Genomic DNA, 27979 nt, shown 5'->3' with positions numbered 1-27979 from the left:
CAATGGTTAACATGCAATCATACGAATGTACAGCGTAAGACGTACACCTTGCGCACCGAGGTACGCCCTACATACCTCCGCAGGTACGGCCCGCGTAGACCGAGGCTTCGGCCTATAAGTTGTCTTCTAAATATCTTCCTCGCAGACTCTCATCTGATGATACATATATCTCAAATTAATCTTGGAAAACCAAGACGCCCCCTGCACTTGATCGAATAAATCGTCGATCCCCGATAGTGGATAATGGTTCTTGACCGTCAACTTGTTCAACTCCCGGTAGTCGATACACATCCAGTGTGAACCATCCTTCTTCCTGACAAAAAGGATTGGCGCTCGCCACGGTAAGCTACTCGGTCTAATAAAACCCTTCCCCAACAGCTCCTAAAGCTGCGATGATAACTCCTGCATCTCGGGCGGCGCAAGGCGATAAGGTGCCTTGGTAATAGGCACCGCACCTGGAACCAAATCGATCCGAAACTCGACCTGTCTCTCGGGAGGCACACCCGGTAATTAATCGGGGAAAATATTCGGGAACTCAGACACAACCGGAACATTTGAGATAGAATTCGGCCTCTCAGTGGAAACCCTCGTATCCATCACATATGCTAAAAAGCCCATGCGTTCCTGCTGTAAACTCTGCTTCGCCCTGGCGGCAGAGCAGAATACTGATCCATATCTGGTCCCCTCTCCATACATCGTAAGTACTCCCCCACTAGTGTGACATCCCCAAAAATCACGGCCAGAAAAGACCGATTTTGTTTATGCTTTATAAAAATCAGAGTACTTCATTTTATAAAAATGTTGCGGAATTTGTTCCCAGAAAAACATGGTAAATACGTTATTAAAACATTTTCGATGAAAAACGTATTTATTTCATTTTAAAACGTTTGGGATGTCATCGTTAATACAGAAATATAAGCATAAACAAAACTTACAATTATTTACACTAGTGATCTACATCTCTTTAAATCTCTCAGTGTATTGTGACTTCATATCAACACCTGTGATAAAAATAAACTGAGTGGGTCAGGTTGGGAAACCTGGTGAGCACATAGGGTTTTCAACCCACAATAATATAATTATTATTTTTAAACATCAAACAATCAACCCAATTACCCATTCCCGTTATCCTCACATTACGTCCCTAAAACATCTAACACAAGGGACCTAGTCAAAGGACTATCATTGGGATGGAGTATATCTGGTGAGCACACAGTTCACACAGTTCGAATAAACACACAGTTCGAATAAACACACAGTTCGGTTAAACACAAAGTTCGAATAAACACCTACATGTTGCGAGCCTGTTAGTGTTCCACTGAACTGTCTAGAATAGTCTGTGGTCGTCATCTATACTCCGCTAGATGACTAGATCATCAAGAACATCTATAACGAGGCATCTCATTATTTCATTTTATCACACAGCAACTAATACATCTACCCATGTCTTACCCAACACATTCTGTAGATATAAAATACATATACAGTTTAAATCATTGAAAACATGTATAAAACGTTCATCCAGCATAGATAGCAAGTATACAGATAATATACACACACAGCACGTAATTTATATAAAATACTTCATATCTATGTGTAAGCTGAAAGTAACTATGCACTCACCTGAGAAGGTGGTGACTCGGTACTCGGACAGCGCTTCGTTTACTTTAAAATAATTTCCTTCAACGAAACCTAGTATTATCACCAATAGATTTTAGTCTATTATTCGCCGAGACTAATTAATAGTCTAGCTATTATTACTATTATATAAGCGTTAAAAAAAATACTTATATAACCCATAATAATAGCCCAAGTATTTATTATATGTTCTTAATAACGTTAATATAATTAAATAAAAACTATATTAAAAATAGTGTAGGCGTAGCTCACTTACAGCGGGTTTTATAGAAAACCAGGCTTTGCTTGGAGCAGCGTTTCCGAGCCGAAAAGCTCTTCTTCTCGGAGCCGTCGAGCACTCCGGGGCTTCCGCCTCGTGCTAGGGAGGTTCCCTAGGCTTTTCGGGGGATTTCGGGGCTAGAGAGAGGTTCTAGAGAGAGAGTAAAGAGAAGAAAGAATAGGAAAGGTGTGAAGAAAATGAGGGTGGGAGAGGTGGTATTTATAGGGTGAAAATGGCTGAACTTGGTGCCACATGTCACCATCTAGTGGCAAGACTTGGGGAGAAAGCAATGGCCAAGATTGTGCCACATCACCCATTTTCGCACAACACACTTCCGACTTCTAAAATCCGTAACTTTCACATACGACCTCCGTTTTTGACGTTCTTTATATCCACGCGTAGGTAAAAATAATATCTACAACTTTCATTTTGACTCCGTCGGCTAATTCTCGACCGATCTTAAATTTAACAGTACGAGGCGTTTAGACTGTTAAATGACCGCGAAGAATTCGTAACTCCTTCATACGGACTCCATTTTCGTCTGTCTTTTTACCGTTGAGTTCCTATTAATGAGATCTTCAACTCTCATTTATTTCACGTAAGCCAAAAACCGCTCGAGCTAAAATTCAAGTTTCGGGCTGTACACTGCTAAGCCGAATCTTAGAAAAATCATAACTTCCTCATACGAAGTCAGATTTGGGCGTTCTTTTTATCGACGCTCTTAGTTTAACATATTCTACGACTTTTGTTTAGATTGCTAAGGCTAAAAAGTCTTCTATCGTAAATTCACTATTTACGTCTTCCGGTGCCGTGCCGGTTTTGTCGTAAAACTTCGGCGGGCCATAACTTCTTCGTTATAACTCGGATTTCGGCGTTCTTTATATGTACGGAAACCTTGTGACATATTCTAAAACTTGGTTAAGACTATTCATTCTAAATAATCTTTTGTCGAAAAGTCATTTTTGACCCCTATTGCCTCTAAATTGACTAGCCCGGATCTGCGGGTGTTACAACTAGGGTCTCGTATGGTCACCATCTTGTAACATCCCGAGTTCAGGAGTGCAAGTTCAGGGTTCAAAGTGTAAATGTGAAAGAGCAACTCGGCCAGTCCGTGGGTGGACTCGGCGAGTAGGGTCGCGATTCTGGACGCGTGTTAAGTGGCCAATTCAGCGAGTCAACGGCTGGACTGAGCGAGTTGGTGTTGTGTGGAGAAACCCCTAATGTCAGAGAATGAGCCCTATATAAAGGACATTATACCCTCTTCCTAGCCTCTTTACCCTCTCTTGAAGTCCATAAAACCCTAATGCGCGTTTGTGAGTAATTTGAGAGCATTTGAACCTTGGAGAAGAGATTTTGGAAGAGATCTTGGAGAGTTAGGAGGCTTGGAGCAAGGGGCTTTGCTAGGATTCAAACTTCTATTCTGTTGGAGCTTCCTTTTGAGGTATTATTTCGTTGCTTGGGCTGTTATTCATCTAGATTCATCATTTTGGAGTATTTGGAAGGAATAACTCGTGATATTCCGAGTTTGGAGGTTAGATCTGGGATTGCTACCTCAGATCTGGAACGGAGAAGGTCTAGAGTGCATTAAAGTCCCTGTTTCTGAGTGATTGGTGAAGCCATCTTGTCCCAAACCCTAACTCTAGAGTGTTATATGCTTAGATCTCTTTGGATTCACGTAAAGTTTGCCACTTTACGTGATGGATGGGTTATGGAAGGGTGGATCTATGGTTTGGATCATCTGCATGGCCTGGAAAGCTTCTGTATGGATTAAGATCTAGGGGTACTCGGCGAGTCACAAGGGTGTACTCGGCGAGTTGCATGAAGGTGGGCAGGGACTTGGCGAGTTGGTTGAAGATAGCCTTAGACTCAGCGAATCTGTTCTTGGATTCGACGAGTCTGGTCTTGAGGTTCTAGTTTTTCTGGTTAAGCTGAGAATCGGTGAGTCAAGGGACGACTCAGTGAGTTGAGATGGGACTTTTCATAGTTGGGGGGACTCGGCGAGTCAGCGGGCTGACTCGACGAGTAGAGTCAGTCAAGAAGTTGACCTTGACTGAGGACTTTAACTTTGACCGAGAGTTGACCAGTTGACTTCCAAGGGTATTTTGGTAATTATTGATATTTATTGGATTCAGTCTTTTGGTATTATCAGGGGCAGAGTTCGTGTCGGAGGTTGGAGCAGCGTGATCTCATCTTTTCAGTCTGCAGTTGCAAGGTGAGTTATCATCACTATATCAACAGGGTCTAAAGCACCAAGGGCGACCCTTTATCGGATTGTAATCCGGGTATCGTGTTATGTTGTTGTTGTGCTATGTTTGCATCCTGTATGTTAGAGAACTGGTTAAGGTCGGTATCCTTGTATATAGGATGATGCTATGCTAGTTACCAGTTAGGTCGGTATTCCGTTTAGAGTATGTTATGTTATGTGATTTGCTAGATCGATTGATTATATGTGAATTGTTATATGATTGTATATCTATGTGCACATGGTTGTCTGACTAGGGTTGGGTTGAGGCGGGTCCTGCTTTGTGCACCCAGGGCGGACCGGTTATCCCGAAGGCCCAGCGAGCGGACCGGATAGGATGTAAGCCCCACAAGGGCGAACCAGACGTGCCGAGGCTCGGAGAGTGGGCCAGGCCGACTGAAGGCCCGATGCGGGCGAACCAATCATACTGTAGACTCAGAGAATAGACCAGGTGGGTTGAAGGCCCGGTGTGGGTGGACCAACCACACTGCAGACTCGAGGGATATGACTAGACTCAGAGGGTGGACCAGGTGAACTAAAGGCCCGATGTGGCGGACCAGTTACACAGTAGACCCGAAGTGCATGGTTGTTCCGTTCAGTTATGATATATTATGCGTGGTATATGTGGTTGGTATTTTGGGGGTATCTCACTAAGCTTTCGGGCTTACAGTTGTGGTTTAATGTTTTTTTAGGTACTTCAGGAGACCGTGGCAAGGCGAATGCGTGATCGTACCGTTCCTCATGTTTATGTTTGATGTTGTGGTTCTGGGAATACTCTGATAATAAATGTATTGAAAACCTTTTTGTAATAACTTAATGAAATTGGAATGTTTTTGAAAAGTTTAAATTGGCTTGAATTTTTAGAGTGTTACACATCTGATGCTCACAGTCAATCACAACTCCAAACCGACTCAACCAGTCCATGCCCACTATGACACATATATCGCCCATTGCTATCGGCACTAGATATATCGGGAAATCAACACCAAAAATCTCTAATACACATCATCGGAATACATCAGTGGCAAAAACCACATGCCAGTGTTTTGAAAACCGGACCGGACCGGCCGGTCAAACCGGTTCAACTAGAAACCGACAAGGTTACCAAATTTAAAAAGGCAAAAAGCCGCTTGTAAACCAAATTATAAAAAACCGGCGGTTTTCTTTAGAACCGGAAAAACCGGTGTTGTTCAACCAGTAACAAAACCAGTTTTTAAACAAGTTTAGCATACTCATGCCTAAGAGGAAAGCCGGCTCAAAGGAACCAATCAATTCAATGAAGCGTCAATTTATCTTCTAAGCTGTGGGAATACTCCTTTTTATAAAGTGACAATGTCTTCTATTTCTTTTCACTCGTCGATGTGGGATGTAAGCCAAAGTTTATACTACAGTTCCTTTACAAGCTAATTTTCACACATTAAATATATTTGCATTATTTGTTTTCTACACAACACAAAATATATATATTTAGATATTTAGACTGTTTATTTTTGAAATAACTACGTATTTTATATATATGCACTTCATAATTATAATGTAAATATATAAAACATACACGCTACATATTTAATATACATATATACATATATAAAACATACTAATATATATATATATATATATATATATATATATATATATATATATATATATATATATATATATATCCGCTTTTTCCGGTTTTTGGGACCAGTTGAACCATCGAACCATCGAACCGGTAAGACAGCCGGTTCGATGTCTGGTCCGGTTTTCAAAACATTACCGCATGCTCATCGACTATAGAAACCCTCAGTAGTCGACTATACGCCTCGCGTCTGACACTAATGTGACGACTAAATAATAGAGACATGAAAGATCAACTCGCACACGCGTCAAATAATACCAAAGCAGACACATAACTTACAAGAAAAGTACCTACATACAACACAGTATAAGCACAAACAAATCTCAAAATAACATAAGTAAAGAGATACGTACCAGCAACAACGTCAGGTGCTGCGCTGACCTCCTCCGGAGTCAACTGGAAATCTCTCCCACAAGCCCTCGGAGCCTCGGCCTTCCCATGCCGACCATCAATAGCGCGCAAAGCAGCAGGAGTAGAAGTTTGGGTTGATCCATAAGTGAGCTAATGGCATTCGGCCTTTCGATGGTCGGTCCGGTTGTAATGAAAGTAAATTGCAAATCCCTTGGGGCAGTCCTTCGCCATATACCCCTCTTTGCCACATTTGTAGTAAATCCATGATCGACAATATCCCTCATGACTCTTGCCACAAGTGCGACCCTTCTGGCCCCCAGCTCTCGAATCGGCAAGCTTAGTCCGCTTGGTGCGACTGTATTGGTCTCCTGTCTCTACCCTGAGACTCCTCCTTCTCTCTAGTCCGCAACTCTACCAACCAATCATGTTGGCTACCAAACTTACCAACATTTTTTGTTCAATTGGTAACATGTTGGTTGATTTTTCATGGTACATTTTTACACGTTTTAGTCACATGCTTCATGAATGCTAAGTCCTCTGTTGAGTTTTAAATGTTCCATTTAACTTAAAATGTTTTATAAGAATGTTCCAAAGTTACATTTAATGTTTGTCAATAATTCCATATGGAGTAAACAAAATATATGATTACATGTAGTTCTATTCTATGCTAAAAGTAAAACACGAGTTAATGATATAATATTACATCATACATATTATAATATAACATTTTATGTACTAAAATATGAAAGCGAATGCATTAAAACAACATTATAATTTATAAAATACATCCAATACGTGGATCCATACCAAACACAACGCCATTAACAAACTAAATATTATGTGTCTGGACTCATAAATGGTCTATATCCATAAACATGGGTTGTAAACTACAATAAATGCCAAAAGTTTAAAGAAAAAAGTTTAATATAACTTTTGTTTGTACATTCCATTAAAGCCATTTACTAATAAAATACCCATCTTCCGAGAATTAAAATTTGAAATTATTAATAGCAAACCATATGGGTTAGGAAGAGTCAGATAATGAGTCAAAATAAATAAATAAATAATATTTTTAACACCGGATAACACAACTTGGGTCAATTTTGTTTGTCTGAATCACTTTTTGTTTGATTATTTAGTATTTTATATATAATTATTGTATTATATTATTGGGGTTAATAACTAATCTATGTAATATAATTACTCGTTTTTACTGAAAATATGAAACAAAATGGAATTCATACCAATTTGGCTGCCATGTTCAACTGGTTACAAAAATTTACTAACTTGTCTATAAATAAAACGTTTAAAAACATTCTTTTTTGTATAATCATATATCTTATAAAATTCTTAGTTTTGATTTAACATGATAAACGATATTTTTATTATTATTTTAGATTTTAGAAAAAAAAAAACTATAAAATTAATCCTCATTTAATAATATTTAACTATACTTAAATAGTAAATATTTTTAATTAAATTATATATTAACATTTTACATTTTTTAAATTGCATAACAAATAACTTTTGTATATTTTTTCTTTAAAAGTAAAACCCCGACATACTTTTTGTTTCAAATAATAATATTTTCAATGTTTATTTAAAAAAGATAAATAAAGTAAAAGAGTTTTATAAAATATTTTTCAAATAAAAAATATTTTCAACGTTTATTTAAAAAAGATAAATTAAAGAAAGGAGTTTTATAAAATATTTGATATATATGTTAATAAATGAATTAACTTTATAAAACAAATTATTTTAAAAAAGCTAACTATTAATAAGAAATTTATAAATAATCAAATTGATAAAAATACGATATGGTAGATGAATTATTGTGAATGCACAGTTTAATTTGAAAACCATGATTATTAATAAACATATTTTAATTTTACTTACAATAAATAGGAAAAGGGATAACAGAAAGCAAAATCGTTTTACCTCCTTTACACGGTCTTTTTCCGTTCTTCGGCACCGCATCCATCACGCTCAATGCTTCACGGTGCCTTCACCAGCTCCGGTTCAGTTTCGCTTTCCAGTAGACGTAATCACAGCTCGTTTTACAGATACGATCATATTTCTCTTCCATTTCATTCAGAATCGTCGATCGCTTTTTACTCAACTGGTAGTTTGTCGCCTTCATTATGTTGCTCGCATTCATCATGGAAGCCAGGGGATTGGATTTTGACTCGTTCACCGGTTATAAAGTGTGAATCATCTGATGGTTTTGAAGTCAAAGCGACGTCCGCTCCTGATAACGCCGATGAGAGTGATGCGGCGGCGGTGGCGAAATCGAAAATGGCGGAAACGCTAGTGCTTGGATTGTTGTTCGGAGTCTGGTACCTTTTCAATATCTATTTCAACATCTATAATAAACAGGTTTGCTTGTTTTCTTCTTCTAGGAAGCATTATATGTTTCATCTGAATTTGGTATTTAATTGATGTATGGAGGACGAGTATACATAGTTATATATGCATGTGAAAATCGATTTAATCATAAACTAATCGTGAAATGATTTTGTTAATTTACACGCTCGTTTCCTCTAAAAATCGAGGATCTACTTGTTCCGAATCATTTGTTTTCAGAAATTTTGGAGTAACTCTGTAGAATCAGTTAATGTACTCCTTTCGTGACTTTAAAAAAATCATCTAAATCTAACATATTTTTTTGTTGGATCATGAATGAGTGATATGGTGCTAGCTAGGGCTGTAAACGAACTGAACGTTCGGCGAACCGTTCGTGAACTGTTCGGCGGGAAGTTCGTTTATTTAATAAATGAACGAACATGAACAAAAATTATCGTTCGTTTAGTTAAATGAACGAACATGAACAATTGTCTCGTTCGTTTATTTATGTTCGTGAACGTTCGTTCATGATGTTCATTTACGTTCGTTTATGTTCGTTCGTTTAAGTTTATTTATATTCATCTATATTCAATTATATTTTATTATATTGCTATATTATATGTTCGTTTATGTTCATATATGTTCAATTGTGTGTTTTTATCTTTGTTCGTTTATGTTTGTTCGTTTATGTTCATGAACATAAATGAACGAACATGAACAAAGTAATTTGTTAAACAAACGAACATGAACAAGAAAATCTCGTTCGTTTATCCGTTCATGTTCGTTTGTTGTTCGGCTAACTTAAACAAACAAACATGAACCAGACCTTGTTCGTGTTCGTTTGGTTCGTTTACAGCCCTAGACTGCTAGCAAAATAACTTGATCTAAGCGGAGTAGATATGATAATGGACCCACAAAATTATAATAAAACAGTGAAGTGGTATGAACATACATAAGAGTTGTTTAATCAATGAGATTCCAAAGTGAGAATATTAACTAACCTTTGAAAAAAAAATTAGTTTGAATAGTACTTGAATCCCATTGGTTGACTTTTTTCATTGAACATATAGATAAGATTATACAGTATACATGCTAATTTCATCCCTGATCATTGTTTACAGGTTCTTGAGGTTTTCCCAAATCCAGTAACTTTGACTGCAGTTCAGCTTGCTGTTGGGACTACCATTATATTTTTGACATGGGCATTAAATCTTCATAAATGGCCGAATATCAGTCGTACACAGGTATGCCATGCATATGAAGAAATTGATCAGATATATTTTGTTGATGCTAATTTAATTACATGTAACCAGCTTGTAGCAATCCTGCCATTGGCTGTAATGCACACATTAGGCAATTTTTCAACCAACATGAGTCTTGGAAAAGTTTCTGTTTCATTTACTCACACAATCAAAGCTATGGAACCTTTTTTCACAGTTATACTATCTTCTATGTTTCTAGGAGAGGTTTGCTTTCTATCTACATCCATACATTTTTACTAGTTTTTAATCAATTTACACATTTGATGTTGTTTATTTTCATTTAAAAGTTTTATATTAACATATCTTGTCCCATATATGTAATGAATCCTATTTCCCCCACTGAACAGATACCAACAGCATGGGTAATGAGCTCCCTTGTACCAATTGTTGGGGGAGTGATACTTGCATCTCTCACCGAGGTGTCATTCAATTGGTGAGGACACAATAACATTTGGTTTTTGTTATAGCAAAAATAGCACTATACTTACATTTAATTACGTATTGTGGCACCCTGATTTAATTTCTTTCTGATACAGTATTGTATTTCCAATTCTTTTCTTATTAAACTATTAAAGCATTGTATTTTGAAAATCTACCAAGCATAGCATCATACTTTTAAAATTTTCGTTAGTAGGACATTATACTTTAAAAACTTTATCCATTTATAAGATTGAAACTTTATTTGTATTTGGGTGACATTTCTGTAAGATGAAGACATAAAAGTAGGATGCTATAATAAACACATCAATGGACGTGCGTTGCTGTTGACCTATCAACAAACATGAGACCAGTATCATGGCTTCTCTTTATGTTGTAATGTTTTGCATTTGGTAAACAGGCCTGGATTTTGGAGTGCAATGGCATCCAATTTGGCAAATCAATCACGCAATGTTTTGAGTAAAAAAGTTATGGTTCAGAAAGAGGTAATCTATTCTTGGCTAATAATTCTTTCTGTTTATTGATGTGGTATCATGAAATGCAAATATAAATTTTACAGGAACCATTGGACAACATTACCCTCTTCTCAATCATAACAATTATGTCTTTCTTCTTGTTTACCCCTGCTGTCTTACTCGTTGAAGGAGTCAAATTTTCCCCTTCTTACCTACAATCCGCTGTGAGTATATTTTTAAAACAAAGCACTAATTTTTGTTACCCTGTGGACTGTGGTTTATATTAATAACATCAAGCCATTTCTTCCCTCTTTATATTTTCAGGGGCTAAACCTCAAACATGTGTACATTAGGTCTCTCCTTGCTTCAATCTGCTTCCATGCTTATCAGCAGGTAATCTAGATTCTAAATCAATACAAATATATCTATACTTTGGGTGGGCTTTAATTTTGACCTGTTTGACCTAATTCCTTTATAGCTCATTTTTTGTGATTTTGATAAATTTTGTTTACACAGGTTGCTTACATGATACTGCAAAGAGTATCTCCGGTTACACATTCCGTAGGCAACTGTGTGAAGCGAGTAGTGGTCATCGTATCCTCTATCTTCTTCTTCCGGACACCGGTCTCATTTATCAACTCCATAGGTAAAATTTACTATAATGCCCCTCTCTTGTATCTTTTTCTTAATGAATCAAAATCCAACACTCTCACAATTTTCATTCAGGGACTGGAATTGCTCTTGCCGGAGTATTTCTATACTCACAGGTGAAACGCATCAAGCCCAAAACCGCATAAACTTTTGTTACTTGTGTTTACGAAAAAAATTTGAAATCTTTTGGTAATAGATTCCACTACATTGTTGTTGAAAAGACAACAATACCCTTTGGTAGATATTCTGAGTAAAAAAAACTTCATTTCCAACTGTTGTTTTAGTTTATTTGAAGACTAATAACTGATGTTGAAGCACAATGTATAGCTTTTTAAGCAATAGAAATTTCGAGGATCTCCAATTGATTCAATATGATTGATTACAAGACTATGTAATTAACTTGGTAACATTTTTTTTCTGAATATAATAAGATATGAGTTTGACAAGGCGGAACCATTTATATATATAATTGTTTTTTTAACTTAATTTTTCATTTTATATATCCAATGAATCAGTAGAGAAAAATGTAATTATAATTATAAATTTATAAATAAATTAATTTTTTTTCCAGATAGTAACTTCTATGTCATTTCCTTGCATACCTCAATAAAAAATACCAATCACAGTTTCAGATTCATATTGTGTTACTGGTTGCATCATGTTAGTTTCCTTATATACCTCAAGTAAAAACCATATATCATATATGTTTTCACAAACTACTTTCAAAGTCATTTGCAACCAAATGTACACCATTTTGCAATGCCAAGTTATCAAATGGATTCCATTATCTACAATTAGAAAATCCTCATTTTACCAAGGGTTAACTTAAAAAAAGATGACTTCTTGTTGAGGAACAAAAAAGATACAAATGTCTTTTTGGGGATGAAAAATGTTAAAAGTTTCTCGCAATGGGAAGCCAATACGTAGTTTTTAACATACCACATGGACAAAATTTGTAATTTCTCTAAACTAAATGATGTTACAAACCCGGAATAGCAATAAGAAAAAGAGAATTGATTGGATGTTGAATCCTTTTACAAACATCTTTGCAAAAACCTTTTCAGGGTTGTAAGGAAAATCAATATGCATTTTAGAGGCAGAAAGCCAATCTTTGTCACTGCAAACACACAATTTGCAGAACTAGTTATAGACTAGGGTTTATTTTCATTCTGTAGGGATCAACGTTTTTTTATTCATTACTTAAGGTGTTTGACTTGTCTTTTTGAAAGACAAAAATTCTTTTTAGAAAAATTATAAAAAATCAGATTTTCCTAACTTTTACAAAAAGTTAGTTTTCCTTCTACCTAAAATAAATAAATAAAAGTAACTTTTAAAATGTTTCTACCAAACACATTTTACCTTTTATCTTTTTTAAAAAAGACTTTTGTCTCTAAAAAGACAAACCAAACACCCCCTTGATGTGGTTGATGGTTTGTAGTAGATAAAAAATATAGATTTAGGTGTAGAGTTACTCGGTGGATGTTATGTTGGAATGAAATTTCATTTTATATATATATATATATATATATATATATATATATATATATATATATATATATATATATATATATATATATATAGTTAATTAGTAAAAATATAAAAATTGTATTAAAATATATATCGAGGGATCAATAAAAAATAAAATCTCTACTCTCCAACGGTCAATACAAGCATTGAGTTTTGTATCTAATTTTGGAAAAAATATTGTGATTTAAAAAAATATTATTACTATTATAACTCATAATTACTACTACTAATATTATTAGTATTGTTATAATAATAATTATTATGATATGATTACCGTCAGCTTGACTATTATTACTATTTATATAATTGTCATTTTATGTAGTTTATATATATATATATATATATATATATATATATATATATATATATATATATATATATATATATATATATATATATATGAAAAAGTGAATATACATTACAGTCCCACCTAAGTTTAAGTACTAAACCTCATGAAAATATATTGTTTTACTATATAAAGATTGTGGTTAAGGGATTCACAATTAACACTTGATGATGTAGATTCAAGATAGACGAAATAGTTTTGATAAGGAAACAAGAATATTGATTATCTTCGACCTTATTAATAGTGGAAAAAAGTAATATTTACTGAAGTGAAGTAATTAATAATAATTGAGGAAAGAAAACAAGCATAGTAAAATGATAATAGAGGAAGAAAATGTTATATATATATATATATATATATATATATATATATATATATATATATATCTTTACTATCTTATAAAAGAAATGTAACTATTTCTAAAAATAGATTGATTATAATAATAATATTTTTTAAAACGTCCAAATGATGAAGCTAATAGTACAAGTAACCATTAATAAAATAATATTAAATTTTAACCACATTTTGAATTCAAATGTTTATCATCAAATCTCCTTATATTTCTCAGCAATTTGATATGGTTCCCTCAAATCCCGGATTCATTCAAATTTTCAACCCTTTTAGATATCCTTAAATTTAGCATGTTGATTAAAATATCCCTCCAATCGCATATACCTCTTTGTTCCCTCCTCTGCTATAAAGCCCACCGTCTAAGAACAAAAAATGATTTCATCTCTCAAACAACACCATAGTTTGATTATTTTGTCTTCGACATGTATTTTCTTTTGTAACATAACATTTTTGTAGAAGAAACATATCACCGAAAGAATTTACACGCCCCGCCGCTTTGCGCGGGTATGCTGCTAGTATATATATATATATAATTCAGATTAAATACATTAAGACGGGGTGGGGGCATGTGCCCCAATGATATGATTTTTTTTTATATAATTTATAGGTTAATTTAATTCAAAAAACTATACATATAATACCATGCCCTCATTAAAATTGGGCTAGGATCTTCACAAGATGTAGTTTAGGGGCATTTTGGGCTAAAGGAAAAAACGACCAACTAAGGGGGTGTTTGGGATATTTTTTTGAGAGGGAAAATAACTTTTAGGAAAAGATAACATGCAAAAGATGTTTGGGAAAAGCTTATTGAAAGCTCCTTTTGGATTTTTTAAAGAGTAAAAACTGATTTTTTGGAAAAGTCAGGAAAACATGACTTTTTGGAACTTTTCCCAAAAGTTCTTTTGCCCTTTGAAAAATACCCCAAACACCCCCTAAATCAAATCCACTTTGACACATATTATCATTCCTTTGCAGTTAATGTATTCTCTTCCAACTAAATGATGAATGCGTCATATGTATGTATGTTTATGGAGTCGAAAACATGATATTTAAGAAAATATGTATGAAATTATGAACGTACGGCAGGAAGTTTTTTAATGCCCCATTTCAATTTTTTCATTATTTTATGTAATTGAAACTATTATGATTGTTACATTTCATTTTGTTATTTTGTTTTATTCTTTACATCATATAATTTAGGGTCATTTTTTATGTGATTTTGTTAAATTTATGAAAATTTATAAATGTTTGAATTTTGAATTTTGTTAAATTTAACTATTCTGACATTTTTAGTCGTTGCAATCAATATTTTTACACTTTTTATAAATATTTTTAATATTTAAAGTTTGGCCACAAAACTTTAACGGTTTGACAACTTTGATCAATTTTTCTAAAAATTTGTTAATTCCTATTCCTTTAATTTTTTAACCGTTTTGAAACTTCTGATCCTTACAGTCAAAAGTTTTACATTTTTCCATAAAAACATGAAAAAAACGGTCCGGGGCAAAATCCAAGTTTTTCATCTTTGCAATTTCTACATCTGTCATATTGAAAGCTTGTGGCCCCGCGTAAGGGAGTAACCTTTCTAGTTATTATTATTATTATTATTATTATTATTATTATTATTATTATTTTGTGAATTTTATGTGAAATTTGTCTTTATTTCTTTTTCTTTTTTTTTTGTTTCAATTTTTTATTTTTATTGGAATAGAATAGCATAGACAATTTTGACATCCAATTATTTTAACTAATTTGATATCACCTAATCATATACTTATGTCGTTGGATGATGGTTTTTTACACGGTTCGAACATTATGGATTATCTGAATGGTTCAGCAATATTTCACATGAGTATGTCGCTGGATGATGGTTTTTTTTGACATCCTTGCCCCTTTGCCGGTTTGCCCTAATACCCTTCGATACCCGCCTAATCGCATACTCATTCCAGTCGACGTTCCTTCAACGAATCCTATTTCCGGCCAGCTCCGCCACTCCTCCATCGTTGCCCCTTCGTCAGCGCCAGCGCCGATGGTAAGCTTCTTTTCTTCATCTCTGAAATCGATTTTTCCATGAAACCATCTCTGAAATCTGATTTCGAAAATACGTGCTTAAAACCTGACTTCGAAAATCCGGGTTTCGTATACGAAATATCGGTTATATTGGCTTTAAATTGTAGGCATCTGATTTTCTGTTGATGAAATGCAGATTTGCTGAATTGTGTTGTTGGCCCTCTAAATTGTAGTCATTAACACAGGCAATTAGGAATTCTTTCCGTTGTTGAGTTTTAAAGATGGCTAAACTACTGGTTATATTGGCTTTCTCTTACTATAGGGCCAAGATCATCCAATATAAATCATTACTAGAGGGCCTTTTAATTTACAATCAGCTCCCTCCAAGAAATTAAAAGGCCTTCAAGTTGAATTTATGTTTCTTATTGGCCTTTTCCATTGGTTGCTAACTTGCTATGAACTTTTCTTGCAACCCAAACATTTTTAAAGGGTATTGTTATAGTGCTCAGTAAAGATATTACTTGTGGCTTTTCACTTGCAATTGCTAGGGGGAATAGTCATAAAGTTTCATCAAGTATTCAAAAAAGATATTGCTTATGGCTTTTCAGAAGAATTACCTATGAAGAAATTGGTGATGATGTATTTTTGTCATTGTTTAATGAGTCTAGTGACATATCTAAATAAAAACACATGGTTGTGGTTTTATGTTATGTTGATGATGCAAAGTGAGTATGCTTTGATATTTGAATCGACTTAAAATAGTTGATTTTCGATGCTAACGATGATTTTGTAATTTCAGGAAAACAATCAAGTAAGATTGATGTAAGATTTTGTCTTGCAGTTTTACACAAAAACATGGCTGAAGTAGATCTCACAATGGCATTCAAACTAACCCCTTCTCTTTTAGAACAACTTGGGAAAGCATTAATGGAGCTACAATCCCATTCAGACACCACTTCAGACACTGTCTCATTCACCGAAATAAGTGACCACTTCCGTGACCTCGAATCAAAAATGTTAAAAAAATACACAGAACTCGAATCCAAAGAGAAATCCTTCAAACAAGAAGAATCCAACAGCCGCCAATCCCTAGCGGCAAAAGTGGCGGCAGTTTCCGAAAAAGAACAAGACATGTTCGACCGCATTCAGCTCTTAAAAGACGCTGCCGTTGCTGCCATTGCTGAGGCCCACGCCAATCACCTTCCGCCACCTGTCTACAACACCGCTGATGACGTCACCGATGACATGAACAACACCAAGGTAATAATACCAAACTCCCCCGAAGAAACAAATGACGATGGTGGTGGTGGTGACTCGGTCACGTTTTATGACGAGTTGACTCAGTTATGCGACCAGATGGATGCAAAAGGACTTGTGAGTCTCTTTATGGAAAACCGAAAAAATATATCTGTTTTACGTGAAGAACTTAGTCATGTACTTAAAAATACAAAAGAACCAGGCCGTCTGGTTCTTGACTCACTTGAGGGTTTCTACGCCGACGACACCACCACCGCTGCCACCGGTGGCGGCTCTCAGGGAATCAGGCAGTCGTGTATAGCTATTATGGAGTCTTTGAGTGTCATGTTGGCAGGGGGGGAGATGGGGGCAGATGTTTTGTTAGGACTTGAAATTAAGCAAGAAGCCAAGGCTATGGCTAATGAGTGGAGGGGTAAATTGGTAGTTAATGATAATGATGATGATAATGATGGAAAGTCATTGGAAGTTGAGGGTTTTTTGCAGCTTGTTGCGACTTTTAGGGTTGCATCAGAGTTTGATGAAGACGAACTCTGCAAACTTGTTTTTGCAGTTTGTGAGCGTAGAGAAGCACCGAGTTTATGCCGGGCTCTTGGTTTAGCACACAAAATGCCAGGTTTGTGCCTTTGTGGACATCATTGGCCCTTTTTGTCCCCTCCCTTAAAGCCCTTAGTTTTCGGATTTCCATGGTGTACAATGGAGATAATGGTTTTGTTTTGAGTTGGAAATTAGGGTTTGATGTTATTTTTTATTTTGGTAGGTGTTATTGAGGAGCTTATTAGTAGTGGGAAGTTGATTAGTGCGGTGCATTTTGTGCATGGATTTGAGCTTGCGGATAGATTCCCAACTGTACCACTTTTGAAGACTTATTTGAAGGATTTGAGGAGGAGTTCACAAGGGAAACGTGGTAATTGGGGCAATCCAGAGAGTGGTCTGGTATGATTCTTGGTCTTATTATTGTGTTCTTATCTTTGAAAATCTTTATTTTTTGACATTTTTTTTTTCACAATATGAAAGTATGTTAACATTTCTTGCATTTAACTCAATTAATTTCTTGCATTTATCTTTGAAAATCTTTATTTTTTGACATTTTTTTTTTCACAATATGAAAGTATGTTAACATTTCTTGCATTTAACTCAATTAATTATTAATGTAGAACGAAGGAAACACAAAAGAGCTCGCAGCACTACAAAACGTAGTCTACTGCGTGCAAAAATACGAGCTGGAAACGGAATACCCACTCGAAGCAATTTACAGAAGGCTAGAACAATTAGAAAGAGCAAAAGTCGATAGAAAAAGGTCATCACGTGATCCACCTACTAATAATAGGTTTCGTGACTCACCTACCAAACACCACCACCAAAATAAAAAACAACGATCAAAAAGCGGCGGCTTCAGCGGTGGTGGTGGAGGTGGAGGTTACGGGCACCACCGACACCATAATGGGCGGCACGCTCCTCCTCCTCCTCCAGCCTACATGGATAGATCACTTTATGCCGCTCAGCCCGGCGAGCGATACCCTCAGGTGGATTACAGCTATCCGGCAGCGGCTCCTCCACCTACTCAGGCGGCGTATTCTCAACAGGTTTATGAACAGAGTGCGTATTACTACCCTCCTCCGGATGCGGCGTCGGCAGGGGTAGGGGCGGCAGCTTACGGGGTGTATACGAGTAGCGGTGCACCGGCGGCCTATCAACCGGCTCCTTATCAACCGTATACGTACCAGTAGCGGTGGGCCCGTTTTTTACTGTCAAAAAATGTATGTAAGTGGTCAGGACAAGGGTGTTTTCGGGTTTTTAGATCATTTTTGTTTTGATTTTTTTACTTTTTAATGCTAGCTACGTTGTACACTTTAATGATAACTTTGTTTTGAGGCAAAGCTAGAAAGTGTTTAGCCTTTTTTCGCCTTTTTGACCTAGTTGAAAATGATATCATATGTGAACATCAATATACCTTTTTACATCAGGCTTAAGCCTAAAAAATCATGTGGATCGCAAGCTTGCTCTTTTTTTTTTTTTTTTTTTTTTGCAAGTTTACTAATTATACCCTTTTACTTCTAGTTCTTTTGGTCATTTTAGATGTACATTTAGGATTTATCAGAAAAATAACTCACCAGTTTATTGTGTATTTGTATTGCGTAAGCTAAGCCAAATATTTTATATTGATTATTTTTACCCAATAAATATCGTTTTGAAGTTGTGCGATCTACAACGATACTTCAAGATATTTTTACTATTTTATAATCCAGCTTGCTATGTAAGTACTTTTACCAATTTTGGTGAATAAAAATGGCATGTCTGTTAACTTAAATGGTTCGAAACTAGCATGTTTGATGGATAAAAAGACCTCCTTTTATTTCAAATCCGAAATTTTGAGTAAATCCTTCATTTTTTACTAAAATCCAACAAAATGGTAGATAAACATGGCAATGAAAGATTTAAAGAAAATGATATTCGAAACAACCATTCCAGAAATGGTCATTCTGGAAATGGGTAGAGAGAGTTTTTGAAAAATGCAAGGTTATATCCGTAATAGTCTTATAATACAAATTCCTCGTGTCCTGATCTCCAGGTTATTTTCGTATTTTGACTTTTAACTGATTAAATACTTATATAATTTTTAGGGTTAGTGTGCAGTATAATAGAAAAATACATTGCTAGTTTTTTGCATTTAGCCCTTTTTTCAACTTGTCATTTTCCCTGGTTTCAGCCAATTCTTTAAGTCTATCACTCTATTGTCACCTTGAGTCACTACATGCCTGATCGGGTTGTCATCTAATCCCTTTGATTCTAATAAACTACCAGTGTTGAATTGTTAAGTAATCGTAATTCATAATGGGTAAATGCCAAAACCACAAAAGTTGGATGGGTTGTTTCAAAGTGCTAGACTAAAGATGCACGGAAACGGATACGAGAGTGAGAAACGGATACGGAACGGAAACGTGAAACGACAAAACCCAAAAAATCAATATACGGCTACGGCAGAGATACGTCAATATAAAATTGTGTGTGTATGTGTGTGTGTGTGTCTATATATATATATATATATATATATATATATATATATATATATATATATATATATATATATATATATATATATATTGATGTAAAGTCCCGCAATGGAGGTTGATCTATTGATGTAGTTGATGATCCTTGTGTTTCTTGAGAAGCCATAATCGATGATGTGATCAGGAATTAAGAGAATCAAGAATGGTGATGAATGATGATTGACGATCCTAGTTAATTGTGATCGACTAATCGTCTTTGATCGAGAAGACAGGAGATGACTCACGATAGGGGAGACTTTGACCGACGATCGGTTAGGGATTTAAGGGAATACCAAATACGTTTTGAGCCTTAAAAACAACAACACATTAGTCTTTTTTGGATTTAAACTTAAAAAGCCCATGTAAACCTTAAAATAAAATAGAAACGGCTAGGAAACTTCATTGAAACTTTAAGGAAACTTCGCAGATGCGTTTCCATGATATCCGATACTTCCAAGAAACGTTTCCACGGAGTTTCCATGGAGTTCCGGAAACGGAAACGACAACCTTAGAGAAGTTTCCATGCATCATAGGTGCTAGATGCATGGTTACTTTTCTGAGTAACTCACAGTTTTGATCATAACTACATATTCATCAAGTTTGTTTTACTTTAAATTATCCAAGAGCCTTGAAGAAATGTATTAAAAGTTTGATTCATCAATTTTGTTTTACCTTAAACTACGCAATTAAGTGGACAATATATTCATTTGTTGTTTTATTTTCTTCACTCTTGGTTGTCTCCTCACCTAGAATTGACTGTATAATGGGAAAAAAAAAAAAAAAAAAAAAAACAATGTACAAGTTTTATCATAGATATTAAATCTCCATAGCTTAGATATATAACCATGCATGCAACCAGTGTCCAATTAGGAAATAAGAGTACAAGTATGGGATAAGTAATAATGGTTAAGATGTATAATGTATATGTATCTACATGTTTCCCTCAATCTTTTGTATTTGGGTCATAAACAACAAACATCAAAGGAGAAATAGTATATATTGTTTCTTCTTTTGTATATTCGGCAACAAAAAGATTAGAAGTATGTGTAATTTGTAAATAAGAACCCCAATCGTCAATTACGTAAGTTTGTTAAGTGCTTTGCATTTTTTACACTTTGGAGTACTGTAGACTAAAATAGTTTTATTTTTCCGTTACTTTCATGGTATGTGAAATAGATACAATTAAGCATAGTAAAAAGCAAATCTGGGCATTTGGTCTAGTGGTATGATTCTCGCTTTGGGTGCGAGAGGTCCCGAGTTCGATTCTCGGAATGCCCCTTTTTTTATGTGTTATTTCCATTACTTTTGTGCTCTTTCCATATATTTATTATTTACGAACCCACTTCTGATTTTTCCGTCCTTTTACTAGTTTATTTTTGTATCCAAATCAAAATAAAATAATAAAATATACTAGTAGCCAGGTGGTTTGTCAATACGGCTATTGTCAAATTGGCCATAATCTTAATTATTGATCATCACGTACTATGTTAGACAATATTAATTTAATCTAATTTTGAGTCCATATTCAAGCCTAAAAAAATTATTTTCTATAAATAATATAATTTTCAAACCAAACTTTAAAAAAAAAAAAACACATGAATAAATCATATAGTATCACATGATATATAATAATAAGCTTTTTTTTCATAAAATCATACGAAAATTGTGCATTTAAATAGCATTATAATATACATCCATGTCGTGGATCCCATACCAAAACACTACATCATTCAACAATCGCCCGCCAAACTTTGTATTATGTCTTTGGACTCATAACGGTCTATATACATAAACATGAGAAGTAAACCCGAAATAAATGCCAAAAACTCAAAAACAAAAAGTTTAATATGACTTTTCAAATGTATATTTCTATTAGAGCTCTTAATTACTAAAAGATAAAATTACAAAAACGATGTGTTTTAAAAAAGTTCATAGATTTAGTCTCAAGCTTTTTATTTACGAGCATGGTACATATTGTTTCAGTTTGTTACGCAGTTGGTTTCTAATTTATCGTTTTTAATTTCTTTTTTATTTTATAGAAACAAATGTTGGATTAGTGTCTAAGCCCATAAGTATTTTGGTATGTACTTGACCCGATGGTGCATGGTCCTTTTGGGTTGCTTTCACCAAGGCAACTTGATTGGAGAAATAAATAAAGAGAGAGAGATTATTATGATTTATTAATATGTTATAAGAATAATATATTAAAGGAGAAATCATATTTGTTTAATTAATATTGGTCAATAATTAATTAGGAATTAATTTTGTGATCAAGTGTAATTAATTAAACTAGAGGGGCTGATTTGTAATTATGTGATAGTTACAAAATAAGGTAAAGATTATCTTAAATATAGGGTGAACGAATTTAAGGAGATAATGCCTTAGAATTCGACTAGGATAAGGGTTTCTAAGACTTATCTTATGGTTACTTGGTGGGCAAGCAACTAGATAAGGATAAGGACTAAAACCCTAATCTTTACACCTATATAAACCCCCTAAGGCTCATGAATTCGTCTAAGCCTTCCCAAGAAGTCCTAAGGACGAATTCCTACCTCTCTCCTCTCTCTTTATACCTTCTCCATTTGCTCTTGGTGTTTGTAAGTCATTAGAGGAGTGACACTTGTGACTCTAAGCATTCCAAAGTCAATTCAAGGAGGAATTGAGATTGTTATTGCTACATAACAATCAAGGTAACATCATAAACCTAATTATATGTTAATATCGATTTCCATATGCTAGAATTAGGGTTTATAGTCTTGGATTCAAAGCATGTACAATAGAGAAACCTAGATCCAAGCTTTAGGGTTTGTATGAGCACATAGGATGTCTTATGTCCAAAACCCATCAACAAATTTCATTAAAAAACCAATACCCGACATTCATTTCTCTCCTTATATACCACCACTCGTCCTTGTTGACGGGTTTTGAGCATTATATCAATCCTATGATGCACATGCAAACCTTAAAGCTTTGAATCTAGGTTTCTCTAATTGTACATGCAAATCATCCAAAGCTTGTAAACCCTAAATCTAGCATACAAAATCGAAATTAATAACTAATACAAGTTTAGATGATTATCTTTCAATTTAAGCTTGAAGATCATTGACTTTGAGAGCTTAGTGTCACAAATGTAAGAGAGATAGGAGGGAGGTGATTTTCAGCTCTAGCAATCCTTCTATGGTTAGGGTTAGCCGTAAATGTGATGCCTAGGGTCCCTTTATATAGGTGAGCTGCTAGGGTTTCAGTCAAAACCCCAATTGTCTTATAATTGCAATTCCAGTCCCCTAGGTTCAATTAGTATCTTTTGATTACAAAATTAATTTCCTAGTTAATTCTTGACCAATATTAATCAAACAATATGATTTCTCTTTTAATATATTATTCATATAATATATAAATAAACTATAATAACATCTTTCTCTATAATTCATTCAGTCAAGTTGCTTTGGTGAAGGCAACCCAAAAGGATCATGTTACAACCGGATCAAGTACATACCAAGTATAGTTATGGGCTTAGACACCTAATTCAACAGTCTCCCACTTGGATAAGTCTAATAATTATAGATGCAAGTACGACTTCAAAATCGGATTAGCAATCGTAGCTCTCAAAAGCTGATGTCGAACTATGGCACGTCCTTTAGATAAGATATCGTACAGTCCTCCGTTCTCAAGATATCATGTAGACAATTACATAGAACATAGTCATACTTATTGTCCACTAGTTTGTTTCTCAATCTCTGGTTCGTCTGGCATAGAGCTCAATTGAACACATCAACTTAGTCCTGACCGGGCCCGACACATAAGTCAAACCAAATCATTGAGGGGCCCAAGATAGCGCTTTTATCCTCATAGGATAAAAGGAACAGATAAACTTCGATTTGTATACATTTACTATTTAATCATCAAATCATACACAACAATGCGTTTTATAACATCAAGTTACTGATGCGTTTACGCATTATCAATGCACAACCAACTTGAAAACAATAAACCATATATCTAGGTTTAAAGACTTCATGATATTATTGTCTCACAATCACTTGTGATAAATTCTATGAAGTGATTCAAGTGAGCGCGGGTTTATTCCAATACTCAAATCTTATTTCAAGAGCACTCATTAACGTTGCAACAAATATTTGCTATGTCTAAACACTTAGACAGCCTACAAGCCAATTCATGACAGTTTTCTTTCATACCCACTTCCAAAGTATGAGCAACTGTGGATAGTTTAGTTAATCTTATTATTTAGGAAGTCAAAACATGCAAAGTGAAACAATAGTAAATAATTGACATAAGACAGTAGCATTACTCATAAATAATACTCCTTTATTTAATAATCAAAATGTCGATAACAATTTATCTATTACAAGGTTCTATGGCTATCTAATCACTAAAACTAATATCGTCCTTCAGCCCGATGCTCCTAACATGCTGCAAGTGCTTAACCCTACTCAGTCTCTTCGTAAGGGGGTCTGTTGGGTTATCCTTTGACGATACCTTCTTCACTACAAGGAGTCCCATTTCTACCTGATGTCTAATGAAATGATATTTCCTGTCGATATGCCTAGATCTGCCATGATTCCTCGATTGACTCCAAGGTCTCATTATTGCAAAGCATCTCCATAGGCTCTATTATGGTTGGTACAACTCCAAAGTCTCGGATGAAGTTCTTCAACCATATCGCCTCCTTTAACGCTTTATTTGTTGTTATGTATTCTGATTCACATGTTGAATCAGCTACGGTTTCCTGCTTGAAACTTTTCCAAGTCACTGCTCCTCCATTTAGGGTAAAGACCCAGCCCGACTGATAACGGAAGTTGTCTCGATCGGTCTGAAAACTAGTGTCACTTTACCCTCGCACCCTTAAGTCATCACTCCCACCAAGGATAAGAAACCATTCATTAGTCCTCTGAAAGTACTTAAAAATATTTTTGACTGCGGTCCAATGTGCCCTACTAGGGTTCGCTTGATATTTTCTGACCATGCTTAAAGCTAAGGCCACATCAGGGCGAGTACAAGTCATAACATACATGATCGAGTCAACTGCATAAGCATAACGTACTCGGCTCATCTCTGCTATCTCGTATTTTGTACTCGGGCTTTGAGTCTTATTCAACTTGGTATTGCTTTGGATTGGTAACTCCCATTTCTTGGAATTTTCCATACTAAAACGCTTTAGTATTTTATCCAAGTAAGTACTTTAACTAAGTCCTAATAGTCTTTTACTCATGTTTCTCACTATCCTTATCCCAAGAATATAAGAAGCTTCTCTGAGGTCCTTCATAGCAAAGCACTTCCCAAGCCACGACTTAACCTCTTGCAGTGTTGGGATGTCGTTTCCTATGAGTAGTATATAATCGACATATAAAACAAGAAAGCTAAATATACTCCCAATGGATTTGACATATACACAGGACTCACCCTCGCTTCGCAAGAAACCAAACTCTTTGACTTTCTCATCGAAACAAAGATTCTATCCGTGAGACGCTTGTTTCAATCCATAGATGGACTTCTCAAGCTTACACACTTTATTCGGGTGTTTTGTATCAACAAAACCCTCTTGTTGACTCATGTAAACGCTTGTTTCAGTCCATAGATGGACTTCTTAAGCTTACACACTTTATCGAAGTTAACATTTAACTTCAACAAGCGGTCCACGTATCTCTGCATTTTCTACAAGTAGGCCATGACGGACTCGCTGTCCTTCATTTTGGTACTGATCATCGCAGCGATGATCTCATACCTTTCCTGCCTCGTGCTTTGATGGTACCTATCCATTAAATCTTGATGCATCTCGTAGGGGTAGTTGTCCTCGCAGGACTTTTGGATTTTGGCGGTCATGTCGCGAGCATGATGCAATGGACTTTCGTAGCATCTCGCTTGTGAGCCTCGAAAGCAGCGATTTCTTCGGGAGTAGCAGTGTTGGCATTTACCTCTTTCAACTCCTTATCGATAACATACTACTTGTCATCGTAGCGAGTGACCATGCGGATGTTATGAATCCAATCATTAAAATTGGTCCGATCAAATATTACCCTCCCACACAAGTTCATGGGTGAGAATGAGCCGGAAGGGGTCGAGCCTGAAGAGTTGTTGTTGTTCGAAGTAGACATCTGAAATAGAAAAGAGACAAAGTTTGATTAGATAAGAATCCCCAATTAAACACCCAAATGCGAAATTAGGGCTATGATCCAACAACATTATTTACAATTTAGAAGAGGAATGCCTTAATCCAAACTGCAAATAATTTGAAGGTAAGTGAATGACGATTCACTAATTTTCACCATGAAAAACGAAAAAGAATTTAAGTTTTAAATGTATTGAAGCTCCTAGATCTTCTAAGATTCATTGAACTTTTCAATGACATGTTTAAATCTCGATATGCCCTTCAAGTTTGTAACTCGGATACCGAGGATCACAAACAAGGTGTGAATAACCATGAAAATAAACTTGGTACCCTCGATGTCATTTACCACCTAATCAATGTGCCGGTTAACTATACACGCTCCATTGATCTATGATAAACATTGAGTCGCCCTTTGGCACTATTGCTAGTCAATATTAGTGTACCGGTTATCCATGCACGTTCCACTAACGACTTGGCAAGGTGCAAAGTGTAATTTCAGGGAATAGCATCATTTCACATTTTTCCTAAAGTAACTAAGATTGAGAATTTTTTAAAAACATTTAGTTACTTTATTAATCATTATACTTTTAATGAGGAATTAGTTGCCCTATCATACCCGTTCGACTAACGACCCTCCACCAATCAAGGAAGCGCTTAGTGAGAATGGACACCCATTAAACTATCATTTTATAGGCAACAACCTTATACCTCCCTTATAGATCGGCTTCGTGAATGAGGCCTACTAACGGTAAGACTAGCTTTATCGTACACACACACACACACACACACACACATATATATATATATATATATATATATTAATCTTATAATATTATAACTGTATAAGAGTTGAATTTTAAACTTGTAAAATTCTAGGGTTTAGAATTTAAATATTTCAAAATTAAACTTTTAATCAAAAATTTAAATTTCAAAACTTTCTAGATCAAATTACAAATAATTTAATTAACCAATTAATTAATGATTATCTAAATGCGACCTTTCAATTACATGTCTAGATAATGCAATCAAATAATTCAAATAATTAAAGATTATCATATAAGCAATAATTATCTAATTAATTTGTGATTATCATATATATATATATATATATATATATATATATATATATATATATATATATATATATATATAAGTTTCTCGTTCTATTCATATAACATTATCATTTTATTAATCTCGGAATAAATTCATATAAATGTTACAAATTCATTGATTTTTTTTAATTACTTTATAAATTGTTTATGTTTACATATTGATATTAAACTTTTTATTTTTAATAAATCTGTGTAATACATAGGTGTTACACCTAGTGTATGTGTGTGTATATATATATATATATATATATATATATATATATATATATATATATATATATATATATATATATAGTTCTAATAAATGAAACTTAAAAACCGCACATGTTAGTTTTTGATAATATCTCTTTGACACATAACATTTTTCTATTATTATTATTATTATTATTATTATTATTATTATTATTTTGTAACAAATCAAATTCAATTCAAATTTTAAAAATACAAAATCATATCCTAATAACATTATTATATTTATTTTGCTTAACAAATTAATTCATAATTATTTACAATCCACAATATTTTGTTTTTTTTACATTTATTATTTTTTTTATCTATATAAAATTTTTAAATATACCGACCGGGTTTTCCACAGGTTATATATATATATATATATATATATATATATATATATATATATATATATATATATATATATATATATATATATATATATATATATATATATATACCCCGTTAATTAAACATAAATTTGTTGATTAAAACATCCAAACACTTATAACAAAAAAAAAAGTACAAAAAAGTTTGAATTACAATAGATTATTTATGATAAAATAAGAAAAGAGTGGTAAATAAGATGACATTGTCACAAAAGAAAGAAAAAAAATAAGGTCACATAGCAAGGTTCGATTTTTCACGTATAATTCGAAAAAGATAAAGTACACAAAAACATATTGTATATTTATGATCAATGTTGAAAAA

At 34.4% G+C, this 27979-nt stretch overlaps 2 protein-coding genes and 1 non-coding gene across 4 annotated transcripts; all 3 read left to right on the top strand.

Annotated features, from left to right (window-relative positions):
• Window positions 1-8024: 8024 nt before the first annotated feature.
• LOC145028076 (triose phosphate/phosphate translocator, non-green plastid, chloroplastic-like) lies at window positions 8025-11706 on the top strand. Its single transcript, XM_078976953.1, has 9 exons — window positions 8025-8487; window positions 9576-9698; window positions 9768-9920; window positions 10064-10149; window positions 10555-10639; window positions 10714-10833; window positions 10934-11002; window positions 11126-11255; window positions 11336-11706. Exons 1-9 carry the CDS (start codon window positions 8101-8103, stop codon window positions 11404-11406), a joined length of 1224 nt encoding a protein of 407 aa, XP_078833079.1. The 5' UTR covers window positions 8025-8100; the 3' UTR covers window positions 11407-11706.
• A 3577-nt stretch (window positions 11707-15283) lies between these two features.
• LOC145028050 (FRIGIDA-like protein 4a) lies at window positions 15284-18656 on the top strand. Of its 2 annotated transcripts, none has more exons than XM_078976951.1 (4): window positions 15284-15516; window positions 16336-17364; window positions 17509-17684; window positions 17906-18656. In XM_078976951.1, exons 2-4 carry the CDS (start codon window positions 16350-16352, stop codon window positions 18476-18478), a joined length of 1764 nt encoding a protein of 587 aa, XP_078833077.1. In that variant the 5' UTR covers window positions 15284-15516; window positions 16336-16349; the 3' UTR covers window positions 18479-18656. The 2 variants fall into 2 exon arrangements, with proteins under 2 accessions (XP_078833077.1, XP_078833076.1); XM_078976950.1 differs by having other exon boundaries at window positions 16294-17364.
• A 2348-nt stretch (window positions 18657-21004) lies between these two features.
• Window positions 21005-21076, top strand: TRNAP-UGG (transfer RNA proline (anticodon UGG)). Its single transcript has one exon. It is a non-coding gene; the product is annotated as a tRNA-Pro (tRNA).
• Window positions 21077-27979: the final 6903 nt, after the last annotated feature.

Source organism: Lactuca saligna, chromosome 1 (assembly GCF_052625555.1).
Source record: "Lactuca saligna cultivar CGN05327 chromosome 1, ASM5262555v1, whole genome shotgun sequence".
NCBI classification, from domain to species: domain Eukaryota; kingdom Viridiplantae; phylum Streptophyta; class Magnoliopsida; order Asterales; family Asteraceae; genus Lactuca; species Lactuca saligna.
Note: the sequence above shows the minus strand (reverse complement) of the source record. Positions and strands in the feature narration are given on the sequence as shown.